Below are 15,174 nucleotides of genomic sequence, written 5' to 3'. Positions count from 1 at the left end.
AGGCTCAATGCTGTCTCCCATCCTCTAACATTTATGAACTTCTGGGGAGGATTGGGAGAATTGGTTTCCCATGCAGGCTGCAGGCACCACCTTGGACACCCTTCCCCTTACACCAGAGGCCCTGATCAAGGGTTTATAATCCTGGGAGTAGCGGTGCGCCGCCGCCGGCACACCAAAGCCACGTGCCCCTCTGCACATTTTTGGAGACTATCCCTGTGTTTGTAGGCTTCAGGCAAGCATGGTTAAGAAAAGGAAAAGAGTGATAAGAGTTCCTGCATTTCAGCCTTCTGCTACACCTGTTTCAAGCCAGCCTATGCTTCGAATCCTTCTACTTTGTAACTCAAGCTGCACAGCAAGGTGCACTAGGCGATGATTTCTCTGTGCATGATACTACAACAGTATCTTTGAGCCCTCAACTTCCCCGGGCTCCTCAGGCATTTAGTTCTTTTCAGGTCCTCTAGTAATGAAGGCGTCCCTGTTTCTCCCACTCCAGATGGAGAATATACCAACAGAAAGTTAATGTCATCTGCTCCTGAAAGGTCAGTAGTTCCTGTACTTGTTCAGTTACTGAATCCTGAGCATATAACTTTAAATATCTTGTGGTTTGCGATCTCCAAACTAGATGGTTCCTTGACATGGAAGATGGACTCCGTTTTGGCTAATTTCGAGGGAGTGGCATCCCAGGCCCAGACTAACTTTCTTATGATTAAAGATCAAGCTGAACAGATCTCACAGGCTAAAGTGTGCCAAGTTGTATGATTCAAATGTTTCTATGATTAAAGTTTGCACTGTGTTACCATCATAAGAGAGAATATTGGGAACTATGGTAGGAGATTAAACCTCACGATTTTGAATTTTCCCAGATGTCCGATGACCACACCTATAGAAATGTTCAAGTGATTTCCTGAAAGCGTCTAGTGGAGTTGTTCCTAGTATCAATACAATATATTATTTGCCTGAATCTATTTCCTCTTCTAGGGAGTCAGCCTTGGCTGCTTCTGGTTCCTTTGATAGAAGAACAACTTTCTTGGAATAATTTAAATCTGAGGTTTAAGATAGGGCCACTATGTTAGTGGAGTATTCCCTTGAAATGGATAAATGATGGACTTTGAGACTTTTTTCCCAATTTTGGGGACTATAGAATATCACTGTTTCTGGATGTGGCAAAATAGACTCCAAAGCGTAGAAAACTGTTTTTGTCCAAGAGAGAGAGAGAGTCTTAGCTTTAGGGGCAACATTTCACTTAAGATTTCCTTACAAGTTGTATTACTAAATTGGATGGAGTCAAATATGTGTTTTATGATCCAGTTCAATTGGAAAGTTTTCTTATTATTCAGGGAACTTCCAGTCTCTTGATGCATGACCCATGTGGATAAATTAGAAACAGCTTTTTCTTCTTTTTTTTTCTCTTCCAGATTGCCTGGATTTATCTTCCCCAATTGTGGTCTATAGATCAGGTTCAGGATAATTTTCTTATTTTTCTTTTACTTTGACCTATATGTGTTAATGAATTTGAATACCTGTGTTTTTTTCTATGTCAAGGTTATTCTTGATTGTACAGTATATTTTGAATTGTATAGTATATTTAAAAAAATGAATAACTTCCTATCTATGACATCACCTAGTCCTTTAACACTGAATGCCATCTATTTGCAGGTGAAATCCAACTATGTGTAGAAACAGGGATCAAGCAATCTGCTGACATTCTCAACCTAAACAACTGCCTTACAGCAGTAGCTAGACAAATTTAAGCTAAAGCCCAACCCAACTCTGATTAAGCTGGCAAATCCATGCTCTATTAATCTTGGCCTGCCTATTGGGAATTCCCTTATAACCCAAAGATTTAGTACACAGGAACATAGAAACTTGATGACAGCAAAAGACTGGTCCATCCCGTTCACCCATGCACCTAATTCAGCTTTACAATTCCCATCACGCCCTCAGAGATCCCCTGTGTTTATCCCCTACCTCCTCATCAGCTCCATTGTTGTTATCTGGAGTCTCCTCCAGCTTTGCTCTACTTGAGTGCCTATCCCTTAGGCTTAGCAGAGTCTTTCCCCTCAACTACAGCATCTCCTTACCTCCTATCTGCACCCTCTAATTGAGGCTCCCTGTAGACTACCTCTACTGCTAATGTTTGACTCTTCCCTACTTGTGTCCTATTCTCCTTCTACCATTTCTTGTAATCCAGCTTGTGCCTGGCCTGGGAAGAGATGGAATATCAAATGCTATAAATGTATATAAATAAATAAATAAAATATCTATAGTAACATAATAAATGGTAGCAGGAAAAGACTAAATTGGCCCAGCCACTCTGTCCAGGTGCGATTCATAAAGATGCCCATACTCAACGCAAGACCAGCTCCCTACTTCTCATCTCTTTTACCTAAACTTTCAACCTCTTTCCTATAACTGCCTTTCATATCTGTCCCAATCATGATCCAGGAATTGTTTAGGTGGGTTGACTTGCTGATCAGGATCCAGGAATTGGTTGCATTAAGACTCAGATGCGTAATGGTTTATGATTAAAATCCAGCATGACTAATGAACTTTAACTCATCTGTTAATTGCAGAATGTATCTGAAAAGACTAATTCCTTTTTCTGTTATCTTTTTCTACAGCTGCAAACTTGTGAAAATGCTTTCAATTAAAGGGAAGTTTACAAAATTAACAATACTTTGGCAGACTTCCACTCTACTGCAGTACAATTTTTCACATCCTCCCCCTACTGCGTGCTTGACAAGATGAATAGCAATTTTACAACGAGATGGTTCCGGTAGCCTGAGCCATTCAGTGAAAGGCAATAATTTACTGCTTGTGACATCACAATCATTTCCATGAGAACTGTGGCGAGGAAATCGTTGTTCGTTACCTGCTGAACGTCCTGCTGGAAAACACAGAGCTGCAGTCTCTGATGCAACCGCACCTTCCTGTGCTGCCAGATACTTTCCAGCCTCCGCTGATGGTGTAGCACCTCGTGCACCACATCCAGGACCTGATGCACAGCCTTGGAGTAGTTAGCGGTGGCTGTCAGGGATTCTGAGTTTCCAGGACCAAGTGGGCGCTGCAGAACGTCCAGAAGAGCCTTGCCATCCTGGCTTACCTGCAAGACAACAAGCGAGGCTGATGAATCTGCTCCTGCTACAGGACAAATGTACTTTGAACTGCTCATGATCACCTCGACTCATCGTCTGACTCCTAATATTGCTCGATAACATTAAAAAATATTCTACATAGTATGTTGTGCTATCTCAGGGAATCTGTCAGCGCAATACATAGAACCAGTACAAACACTGCTCCAAATTTTCTGCCCCGGAATTTTTTCCATCAAAGATGATAATGGCATATTTTCATTGATATAAGTAAAAAATTGATCAACTCCCCCCACCCTCCGCTCTTCTAAACTAAGTAAGGATTATTGTTCAATAACACAGAGATGTTCCACAGACCCAGTTCATCCCATTTTCCTCAACAGCCTGAAGTCCATGACCTGAGATCAAAGCTTGGTGGCAACACATAGGGAGGAGGGGCTATGGGGGTGTAAGATCACGTGCGAGAACTTGTCTGTTCATTAAGACAGGCTGGGTCGAGGGCCAAAGAAGGCCACAACTGACCTGGACATTGCCAAGGGATACCTCACCAGGGCTCAAGCTTTTAAGGCTGGCAAGCTGTGATAGGCCCTTAGCAACGTGAGCAGAATTAACTGGGCAGGCTGGATGAGGCAACTGGTCTTCACCTGTTGTCATCTACTGTGCCACTACAATCCCAAAGTAGAGAGGAAATAAAATTGTGACAGCGAGCAAGACACACACACACACACACACACACACACACACACACACACACACACACGGATCTGGCAGCACGCGACCGGCATCCAGACTAACAACATCCCAGGGAGCCATGTCCACCGGCTGCTGCACAGAAAGAATGCAGTGGCGCTCGGGCCAGCACACAGCGGCTATATATCAAAGCAAGTAATATCACAGAAGGGGATTATTATGCCGTTTAAGTACCTTTTTATGGACTTTCTTTTTAAGATGAATTATGCAAAGAATTTTTTTTTTTTTAAACGTAGCTGTTTAATATTCCCTCCGTGTCTAGGCCTGTCCTGAGAAAGGGGGATTGTCTTCTCGTAACAATCTAATGCGAGTCAGCCCTGCTCGACCGAAGGCACGGGGCAAAGGAAAAGGAACTGCCATTCAGAGTCCCAAAGAAATATCACAAGTGCCGTTCTGTAGCATGAAATGTGTTCGAGGAAAGACAACGCAGTCCTTCCAGGGACCTGAATGAAGCATTTTGTGTGTTTGGTGATCTGCAAATATGTCATTTCCTTTCTTGTCGGTTTTGCGATTTTACTGTGCAGAATCATCATTTTACTTTTTTATTACTATTTTCTGGGCTCTGCGCAGTTTCCTCCTCTTCCTCTGGGCTTCTAGCACAATCAGGACCCAGCTTCTGATGGGCTAAGGCATTGTGAGCCTTCATTCGCAACTACCTGAGGATATCTACCCCTCCTCCACCCTTCCTCACACTTTTATAAGCCCAGCATCTCGCCCAGCCTTCACAGTGACAGCCAGGGGCCACAGACTGTGGCTCCTCCTGGAACCAGGGACGCGAGTACCTGGGATTTTACCACAAGGTGTCACTACTGTGCGATGGCCGAGACTCCCTTCCTCACCGGGAAATATGAATGTTGCCTCCAATGCATGCTCCCTGTATAGCTTCATTATAAAAGCAAGACTGGTGCTTCTTGTTTTACCTCCCTGCGATAATGATTACTCTGAGTCCAACTCCAGCGGTAGCAATGGAAGTCACAGAGAGCGGGTTTCCTTACCCCATGAAGTCTATGCATGAGGAAGGGGCAAGGTCACTGAGGCACCCCCCGGAGATATTGGCTTGCAGGCCCCACGGTCCATGACTACTGCTGAATCCATCACTCTTTTCGGGCAGAGAGGAGCAATGCTACTAATGACGTTTCTTAAAAAGATGAATAATGAAATGCCGGTGTGAAGGAAGCAGAAGGGATCACTATCTACTATTGCATCAAGATAAGAATTAACCAAAAAATGTTGTACATGAGCTTTTGAGACAAAACAGATTCCTTCTTCAGATGTGAACAAATGAACCTAAGATATCATCTGAAGAAGGGACCCTACTGTATGTGATCGCAAAAGTTCGCGTTCAACATTTTTTGGATTATTTATTTATTTATTTATTTATTTAACAATTTTATATACCGACCTTCATAGTAGATTACCATATCGGATCGGTTTACAGTTTAACAGAGGGAAAAAACTAGAGTAACAAATTCACGTAAACGAAAGATAACCAAAGCAGGAATAAGTCAAAGTTACAATCAACAGGGGGCGGGAACTTGGAAGCTTGCAACAAGCTGGAAAGAAGAAAAGGCCAGTAAAGTAATTTTACCGTAGAGTACAAGTTACAAACTTAAGAATGGTGCTTGCACTAGTGCAAGCCCTTTGTGTTACAGCGCAGTTGACAGCCTCGTAGGCGAACCTATGAGGTCTATGACAGCATCTGGTGAATGCGCCCTGCAGCAGGACAAGCTGGAGCTTCACCTACACCAGCTGCCTCCCCTGGAGGTTGAGCCCTTGGGTTCTGGCAGCCGGCAGGACTTAGGCGGGTCACTAGGGTGATGGCTAGAGCAAGAGCCCAAAGGCATTCCGAGGTCAGGGCTGGCAGCAGGCTAACGGGGTTGGAGACAGACCAAGGTCAGGGCAAGCAGCAGACTAGGTGGTCAGGTCCAGGCAAGAGGTCAGGTCAGGGTAGCAGGCAATCGTGTCAGGTTCAGGCAAGAGGTCAGGCCCAGGCAGCAAGCAATCATGGTCAGGTTCAGGCAAGAGGTCAGGTCAGGGTAGCAGGCAATCGTGTCAGGTTCAGGCAAGAGGTCAGGTCCAGGCAGCAAGCAATCATGGTCAGGTCCAGGCAAGAGGTCAGGTCAAGCGGCAGGAAACTGTGGTCAGGTCCAGGCAGCAGGAAATCAAGGTCAGATCCAGAAGTCAGACAAAGGGTGGACGAGGACACATGGAAGACATTGGATGAGACGGGTAATACAAGGCAAGGCTGGACAAGGAAGGTTGAACAAGACAAGGCTGGACGAGGTAAGGCTGGGGAGGAAGGCAGGATGAAGAATCAGGAACGCAGGACACTGGAACCAGAAACTCAAAGGCAACACATACTGCTAAGGCAGAAGACCAGTTGCTGAGGCAAGGTAGTACTGCTTGGCCCTTGCTTAAGTAGGCCGGTCAGCTTGACAACATAGGAGGGCGCTGCTCAGCATTTCGAACCATGGGGCCTATGTAATGTGTACATGTGCGCGTGTGTGCACCTAAGGGATGGCAGTGGGAGCGGTGGCTGGCGGCATCTCAGACTGCGCTGGGCGGCGTTCAGAGCAGGAGGCTGTGTGCTGAATGAGGGTCAGGTTCAGCCACATTGGGGGCGAAGGGCAGCTCGTGGGACCCTCCTGTAAGCCAGCAAATATAAGAGTACCCCCCTCCAAAGCCCCTTCCCCAGTCTTCTGGGACTGAGTTTTCTGGGGAATCTCTGGTGGAACTTGTGTACTTATTTATTTATTTATTTTATTTAACGTATTTATATACCGTTTTACCAATATGACATCGACCAAAACGGTTTACAACAACATGATTATAATCAAACCAACATAAAATGTGTCTTTAAAAATAACAAAGAAAAATAATGAAAATAAACAGAATTGAATAAAAAATACAATTTAAAACATGATCAATAACAAAAATTGGATGAGTTAAAAGTTAAAGATACTTGGCCATTACTTTAAAAACTAAAAAGGGGGAAAGATAAGTTAACAAGTAATTAAGGATATCTTCTAGCTGGGGGGCTTAGAGGTTGGAGGTTGGCTCCCAAGAATTCTCCTCGGGTCCATAGTTTTTCCATGAGATTAGATACTGTAATTGATTTCGGACTTTCTGGGAATCCAAGTCCCCCTGCGTTTTGAATTGGGTGTCTCTTCCTTGGAGACTTCAATGACTTGGAGAGGCAGTTGGCTTAGCTGAGAGAAAGAATTGCAGGTTTAACAGAAATACATGGAAGACATCATTGATGCACATAGATGGAGGTAATTTGAGTTTGTAGGCTATTGGACCGAGTTGTTGTTCAATGGGTAATGGACCCACGAATCGTGGGGCAAATTTCAATGAGGGCAATTTCAACTTTAAGTGCTGAGCCAAACCAGGTATCCCAGGAGAAGCTGAGGGGCTGGGCAATGTTTCTTGCCTGCTTGTTTTTTAAACCGTTCTGCTGCTTGCTCTAGGAGCAATGTGTCTTCTGCCAAAGTTCCTGGAGTTCATGCTCCATCAGGTTAGCTGTAAGGCAAATGACTAAAACTGGAACAGGTCTTGGTGCATGGGATGACATCCGAACACTATATAAAAGGGTCATGAACTAGTGGGAATCGTTTATGTGGTTTTTATTGCAGAATTCAGCTCAGGGGAGAAGGGAGGCCCAGTTATCCTGCCATTGGTTCACATAAGCGCCTAGAAAGGCCTTGAGACTCTGATTTACTTGCTCGGTTTGTCCATTGCGCTGGGGGTGGTAGGCTGAAGTGAAATCCAACATAATTACAAACTTCCTGCACAAGCTCTTCCAGAAGTGGGACGTGAACTGTACTCCCCGGTCTGAGATAACGTGAAGAGGGAGTCTGTACAGATGGAAGTTATGCTGGACAAAGAGTTGAGCCAGTTCTGGCGTTGACGGGAGGCCCAGAAGGGGGTGGCAAATGTGCCATCTTAGAAAAATCTATCCACTGCCACCCATATGGTGGTGTTGCTGCCAGAGAGGGGAAGGGCAGTGACAAAGTCAGTGGCTGAGTAGGTAAAGGGTTCCTTGGGGTCTGGCAGTGGCTGAAACAACCCCCAAGGTCAATCTCACACACTTTTATTCATGGCACACATGGAACAGGACTTCACATAATGCTCTACATCAGTCTTCATTTGGAGCCACCAATAATGTGGAAGATTAATTCCAAGGTCTGGGTGATACCTGCGTGACCTGCTAAGTGGAAGTCATGAGCCCACTGAAGAACCTTTTGATGTAGATGCTGGGGAACCACCCAGGAGAGACTGTGAATGCAGCAGTGATTACAATCTTCGCAGGGTCGATGATATGCCATGGAGACTCCTGAGAGCCCTCAGTATCAAAGAAGCATGAGAAGGCATCAACTCGTCGATTCTTCTCCATGGGGTGGTACTGCAACTTGAAGTCAAACTGATTAAAAAAAACATCCAAAGGGTTTGCTGGGGGTTCAGTCTCTGTGCCTGTGCTAGATGTTCATGGTTTTTATGATCCATATAGATGGTTACTTGGTGCTTAGCTCCTTCCAACAGGTGTCACCATTCTAAGGCTAGCTTGACCGCTAGCAGCTTACCATCACCAACAGTATAATTCTTCTCTGCCGGACATAATTTATTCGAGAAATAGGAACAGGTCACGAAAATACCATTATAGTTATGCTACAGGAGGACAGCGTCTACCCAGAGGGCTGATGCATCTACCTCCAGAATGAATGGCTTGGACGGGTCTAGGTGGTGTAGACAAGGATGAACTCCTCTTTGAGACATTCAAAAGCTTGATAGGTCCATGGTCCAGTTTTTAGTGTCCGCGCCCTTCTTGGTTAGGGCTGTGAGCGGAGCCATTAAGGAGGAGCAATCATAAATAAATTGCCTATAGTAATGTGCAAACCCCAGGAAGCCTTTAATTTGTCTGGGTCCATACCTAGGCCTTGGCGGGAGATAATATATCCCAAGAAGGGAAGCTCTTCCTGTTCGAAGATACACTTCTCTAACTTGGCATAGAGGTAGTACTTACAGAGTCTCTGGAGGACCTTTTTCACATGACGTTGATGCTCCAGCAAAGACTTGGAGAAGACTAGGATATCATCAAGGTAAACTGCCACATGGGAATAGAGGAGGTCCAGGAAAATCCTGATCTTTTTTCTGATTAGGTTAAGCTAATTCTTTGCAAGAGAATCTCAATTGCTTGCAAATACAGCACAGCCATGCCTACAAAGTGGACATGTGTTTGTGGATACATTCTGGTTGAACATATAAAAGTAAGCAAATGCAACACTTCCCATTAATTTAAGAACAGAGAAGAATTACCTTAAATTTAGGAAGCTTCTTAAAGCCTGGTCCTTTGCACTGGATTTTAACTAAGTTTATGTTAGCAATGAATTTTAGCTTTCTTTAGGTCTCTGCTAACTTTATATTGTTTTTATCTCATGTAGAAATTGATTTCTTCTTAGCATAAGCTGCCCAGGTTTTAGGAGATGCTTTCTTAATTTTCTGTATTTGCTAATTTTATATTGTTGTTTATGTCTGTTTTATTGTGTAGTCTGTTATTTGTTGAGCATTGTATGGATGTTTATATTCTTTTGCTTAGAAAATTAGTATAGAAAAAAAATATAAATTACTAAAGGCAAAGCCATCCCCTAAAGCAGGGTGTGGCATATTCTAGTCATCCCTCTGGAAAGATTTGATTGGAGTCATGCCAGCACGGTGTGCACTAGGATTTGGGGGTCATCTGAGAGATCGTCTCTGGAAGGTGAGGGGAGAAGAACATGTCTGGAGAGGCTGGAGGAACTGAGACTTGTTAGTGGATTTTTTTTCTTGTTCATCTTACCAGAAGACAGATCACAAATAGAAAACATCAAATAACCTTAAACCGAGCTCCGCAAACAAGTATATCCCAAGGATGGAGCATATTTAGAACTCATCCCAATACAGAACATGCGAGAATGACCCATCTGGGGAAGTACGTCCCAGGGGACCCATTTATAATATTTTTATGGGACATCAGAGAACATCCTCGAGGTCTGCAGTGGTGCTAAGAGGGTGCTATATTTCTAGCAGTAATTTCATGGGCAGGAGCTCACTGGAGATTATTTTGGACTTTTTGGTTTAACTGATACCAGCTCATCCACATCAGCATTTAAAAGAGTGGTTAGTCTGCCTTCTAAAGCAGAAGGATAGGGGACGGAGGAGTAGAAGAACTGTTGATGCAACTAGCATTGAATGTATGTGAACAGACTATTTCTCTTGTTAGTTCTACTGCAAAATAAAGTGAATCCACTGGAAACGGCAACAGTTTGTGTGAAGTAAATTCCGCACTGTTGCGGTAGAATGAACTGCTGTGTTTCCCCATCAGAGGGCTAAAATTTAATATTTTTGAATTATTGAAGTAATATTTTATGTGACTATGGTAGGCCTCAGACGGGCCCAAAAAAAAATCGGGCTACACGACAAATAAGCCATTTGTCCACGGAGGAAATAAAACAAATGATTTTATCAGTTCATTAGTAATATCATCACAAACAACTTCATCCAGGAGATTGTACAGGGGGAACTGACGGTGCGGCGAGAGATATATCTGTGCGGTTACTTTTCTCCTGCAGCAAGGACAGAAACGTAACATGTATTGCCCACCGACTAGCATTTCCTTTCGAGTCCTTACACTGGCAGTACATACCTCGGTGTAGGCCTGAGTGACTTGTTCATACAAGGACTGGTGATGATGGATCGCGAGTTCCAGATCCTGCATCCCCGACGGGAGGCCTCCCTCGCTGCACATCTTGCACCAGGCCTCCACCCCGGATAAAAACTGAAACAAGGGCAGAAATTATTACCAGGCAGCTCCGGACTTCCAGGCCATAAAGCAGACACTATTCCCAGGTGCTTCCCGGTCCATGACACGCACTCTCTGAAAAACCAAAGAGCACCACAAATACCACCACCACCCCCGCACAACAAAAACAAAAAAAGTGCAAGTTACTGTAAACATAAAAATAAGCGACTTAGGAAAGACACCACATAAAATCCTCCTACGTTCCCTATCGGGTGCATCTGTACAGTGTAATAAGAAGAACTGTTCGGCCGTGCAGGTCCGACTTTCACTGGGGGTCATTTTCACCTAAAACCTGCACGGAAATGGCTGCTATAAAGTTGGTCATGGCTCCGTTCACATTAGAAGTACATCCACAACCTGGTTTCACACTCACTTTTATATAAACCGGGGGACACTGGTTGACCGTGGGGGGGTTATACAGAGTCACACTTTATGAAGAGGTGTTGTAACTTTGCGCGCGTGAATCTCTGTGTACCTAGCCACTTACCTGCGAAGTTTCAAAGCCAACTTAAACAAGTAAATTTGCTTTGAAAATCCTCAATAAAGTCTGCAATGGGCACATAGACTTTAGCTCTAGGTGGGGAGTTACAAAATGACCTTCTCTATCCACATCCGCCAGAGCACGGCATTTGGAAGGCGTAGGCACATCCCGGGGCGAGGGCTGGATTGACAAATCAAGGGGGTTTCTCAAAACGCCCTTCGACCCCCAAATAAATGTACAACTAAGCCCATTATTTTTACATTGCATAACATTGCAGGGGCTGGTAGGGGAAAGGGAAGAGGCCAAATTCGGACAAAAAGATGCTGAACCTCATAGTTACATTATTGAGTAGGCGTAGTGGAGCCTTGTTTACAGCTGCAGGCGCTAAAACAATTTTGCGCAGCTCTGAATAGCTGGTCCGATAATGGTGGTTGTTACAATTAATTGGGTAGTCAGTGACCATACATCTTGGAGCTAAAAATAGCACCGAATTTACTAAAAGGGGAGGGGGGGCTTCATTTTAATACTCACCGTACCTATTTGAACATCATTGCTGAAGATGACTTTGCTAGTGTTGGGCATAACCACTGTCTTTTTATAAAAGCGTAGCATAGTAGTATGTTAACATAGTAGCTGATGACAGAAAAGATGAATTGGCTCATCCAGTCTGCCCAGTTATTCCTGTTCATGCCGCTAAGGATATAACCCAGCTGCCAGCCACAGAGCGTGACCACTTGTTAGGTATCACTCCTTATCCAAGACGGTTTTTGTCATCTTCCTCCTCTGTACTCTACCCCCTAGGTTAAATGACCATGCAAGCTCCCCTGTTTAGCACCCTTCCCACATCTAACCACAAAGCTCTGAAATAATCTAAACAGCTTCCAATGCTAGCGTGGCTGATTCCCGAACTCTGGTCTACTAGGACCCCATGGCTCTATATAAAAAGGAGTGATGAGTCTTCTCTTTCTGTCTCTTCCTTCATCTCTGTTTCACTAAGTGCATGTGCATGTAGGTCTTTATTTATCCCGTTAAGAGTATTGGGAATTTTTTTCAGTCACCTTTAAGTATCCAACCAAATCTGGCAGGCGGCATAAATTCCATCCTCGAGACAGGATACAGAGCGGTAGAAAACTGGATAGCATTAACCTTTTATAGTGTCCACATCAAAGCTACATATAAATGTAATACATTTTTAATGAAGCTACCTTCTAAAAAAATTCAAATATCAGAGAGATAATGTGAGGATTTAATGAAAGTGTAATAAAAAATTAACCAGATACGGCCATGGTTCAGCAGTGATGCGTGCACTGGGGGGAAAGGGGGTGTTAGGAGTGCAGCGAAGGTGCTCTGGTTGTCTGGAAATTTCAGGTTCTGTGCTAGATAGATACTCTATTGGCTCTTGTTCCGGTCTTTTATCTTTTCTGGCTGTGCAAATCCAACCTAGGTGGGTGCTGGTGGACATAATAAAAGCTGGTTAATATCTGATGGCTCCACCTAATATTTTATACCTATTTTCTGGCAACGAGGACGGGATCCTGCTGCTGTTGCGTGCAGCTCTTGGTTGGCGAGCTCAGCGCCATCAGCCAGGCCTCAGCGGGCAGGGCTGTGCTTAGAAGTGAAAGTGGCGCGTTCACCTGCAGCTACGGCCACTGTTGGTCCCGCTCAGGAACTGACGTGGGACAGCCCGACGCTTTTAACTCTCACGTACAGAGACTTCCATTCCACTGGGGAGCAAATAAGATTGAGATCTCTGAACAGAAAGGGCTGTTCTCCTGATCGTGTGAGGGGGGGAAAAACAAACATACGCCATCATGTGTTTGCCACCATACGCTGGCTGGTCCCCACCAGCCTTGCTAAACACTAAAATATATGATGAATTCAAGGGATTGCTAAAGATCCATTTCTCATCTTTGCCATCTATCACAGAGCACAGGGAATTTAAAAAAAAAACAAACAAAACTTTGGTAGCTGAAAAAGCCTCCTTTGGGCTACAGTGCCATAAGCCTTCATTTGCAGCTACCTGGTGATTCTCTCCCCCCCCCGCCCGTGTTATAACCCCTCCCAGTCAGAGCAACAGCAGTCCTTGGCCAACTCCCTCCCTCGGACGCTTGGATGTCGACTCTGAGGCATTGCCCGGGGATCAGAGCCCTGGCCCAGGAGTTAAACTGAAGACCACTGCCCCGGCCGCGTGCCGCACTTCAGCAGAGCCGCCGGGCCGGCCCTCCAACGATTGGTTTCTAATGTTATTGTCTTAGGAGTCTGCTTCATCTGTAGGTCTGCAGGCACTCTCATTAAAAGAATTACATTAAATCACAAAAGATGCTCTTCCTCAAAAGTGGTCTTTTTTTGACATCATTAGTATTTATCGAAATTCTAAATTATATATATATCTAAAATTGGAAAGACCACATGTGAAAAGTGGATTTCCGGGGGGGAGGAAAAGGATATTCATAATGCATCACACAGTTATTCTCAATGGCAAGATTATACAAATAAAGAAAAAGCTTTCTCTTTGTTTACAAAGGAGCCAGGAAGCCAGGTCTCGCAAACAGCTCAGAGTGCTTATTGTGTGCATGAAAAAACTCTAATTTGCCTTTTATACTATCAACCACCCCACTCTTTTGCCCGATGATTGCACTTTTTGAAATCATTCTTAACAAGGATTCTGTCTCCTGAGGCATAATCCCAAGTTTACTGAACTGACCGGGACACACCAACTCCCATATCATTAATTCCGACTTTCCCAGCCGGCTGGCACCGCATCAGAGCTCACCTCCCGCCCCGCTGCTTCCTCCCAGCCAAGATTTACTGGAGTTCACTACTTGTTAGGCTCCTTTGCTTGTGCAAGGCAGCAAAGCCGCACGAAGGCCGCAGCGGGTGGATCTCCTCTCGACAAACGGCGGCCTGTGACCAGCCCTCGCCCGAGGACCCGACATCGAGGCAAAATATCGTTGTGCTGGTGCCGTGACAAGACCTTAACCCCCCAGCAGCAGGATGTTTCAGCCCAGCTTGCCTTTAACGGGGGGGGGGGAGGGCGACGTGTGTGCGCTGAAAGCGGCCTCGTGTTTTGCGCGGGCAGGGAAAGGGGGAGGGAACAGCGCATGTCCAGAGGGAAGTCAAATGTGCAGGCTCTGTTGACCTCCCCTGACCTAAAAGTAAAAGTAGGTGCACTATTAGGCACATTTGAGGGGGACAGCTTTCAGTCAGGCCATTTTGCTCGGATAAGTGCCTTTGAAAATCCCCCTCCTCTCCCCCCCCCCAGCATCCTCCTCCCCGTATTAGTAGTCCAATGTCAGTTCCAGTCCAGGGGGGGGGTCACAGGGTAGGCGCTGACTCCTTATCCCTGGAGTTCCTCTGCCTCATACAGGTTTGGAGCACATAACAGTCTCCGGTGCGGGCATATGAAAGGGTCATCCTGCTCCACTCTTGCCTGGCATTTCTCCCATCGGAAACAATGAGGCCATTTTCACGCATAATCTGGAAGCAAATTCTGGACTGGAGTAAAAAATAAAAAAAGTGTCCCCCAGGGTTACAGAACGGCGAACTGTGGCCACTTCCTTCCTCACTTTGCCTTTGACAGGTATTTACTACCCTCTCATTCCTTCCTTTTTTGTCTTCCCAAAATGTCCCAGCGCTGAGAGACGTGGGCCATGCATCACAGGCGATCACCGTCAACCGCAGGAAGCTTTCCCTAAAGCTATAATAGATCTTCTTCTTGTTTTTGCCTCTCCTATCCATTTATTCCTCTAGTCCCGCTATCAGTTGCACTGGGAAGGGAAAGTGCAGAATTTAAAGCGTCTGGCAGTGACTTCAAAATCCAGAGAGAATAATGATTTTTTTTAGTTATAGAAACACAGAAACATTTCCCGACTCGGCTGATGGCACTGGGCAACACATTTTCACAAAAGTCATGTTACGGAAATGAAATTAGTCAATTCTTATACATTTCCATGGGCTAAACACGAATGTGACTGTGAAAATGCAAAATTGGCTCTAGTTTTTTTGTAATATGC

At 44.9% G+C, this 15,174-nt stretch overlaps 1 protein-coding gene across 2 annotated transcripts in view; it reads right to left on the bottom strand.

Moving 5' to 3' along the window:
• Nucleotides 1–15,174, bottom strand: part of KALRN (kalirin RhoGEF kinase) — a 1,195,491-nt gene that overhangs the window by 681,485 nt on the left and 498,832 nt on the right. For both annotated transcript variants that reach the window (XM_029605245.1, XM_029605240.1), the window contains exons 8-9: nt 10,525–10,656; nt 2,873–3,103 (exon numbers count right to left, since the gene is read on the bottom strand). In XM_029605245.1, coding sequence (XP_029461105.1) covers nt 2,873–3,103; nt 10,525–10,656 — 363 coding nt within the window. The remainder of the gene's footprint in view (nt 1–2,872; nt 3,104–10,524; nt 10,657–15,174) is intronic.

This window comes from Rhinatrema bivittatum, chromosome 6, assembly GCF_901001135.1.
Source record: "Rhinatrema bivittatum chromosome 6, aRhiBiv1.1, whole genome shotgun sequence".
In the NCBI taxonomy this organism is placed as follows: domain Eukaryota; kingdom Metazoa; phylum Chordata; class Amphibia; order Gymnophiona; family Rhinatrematidae; genus Rhinatrema; species Rhinatrema bivittatum.
This window is presented reverse-complemented; position numbering and strand designations above follow the sequence as displayed.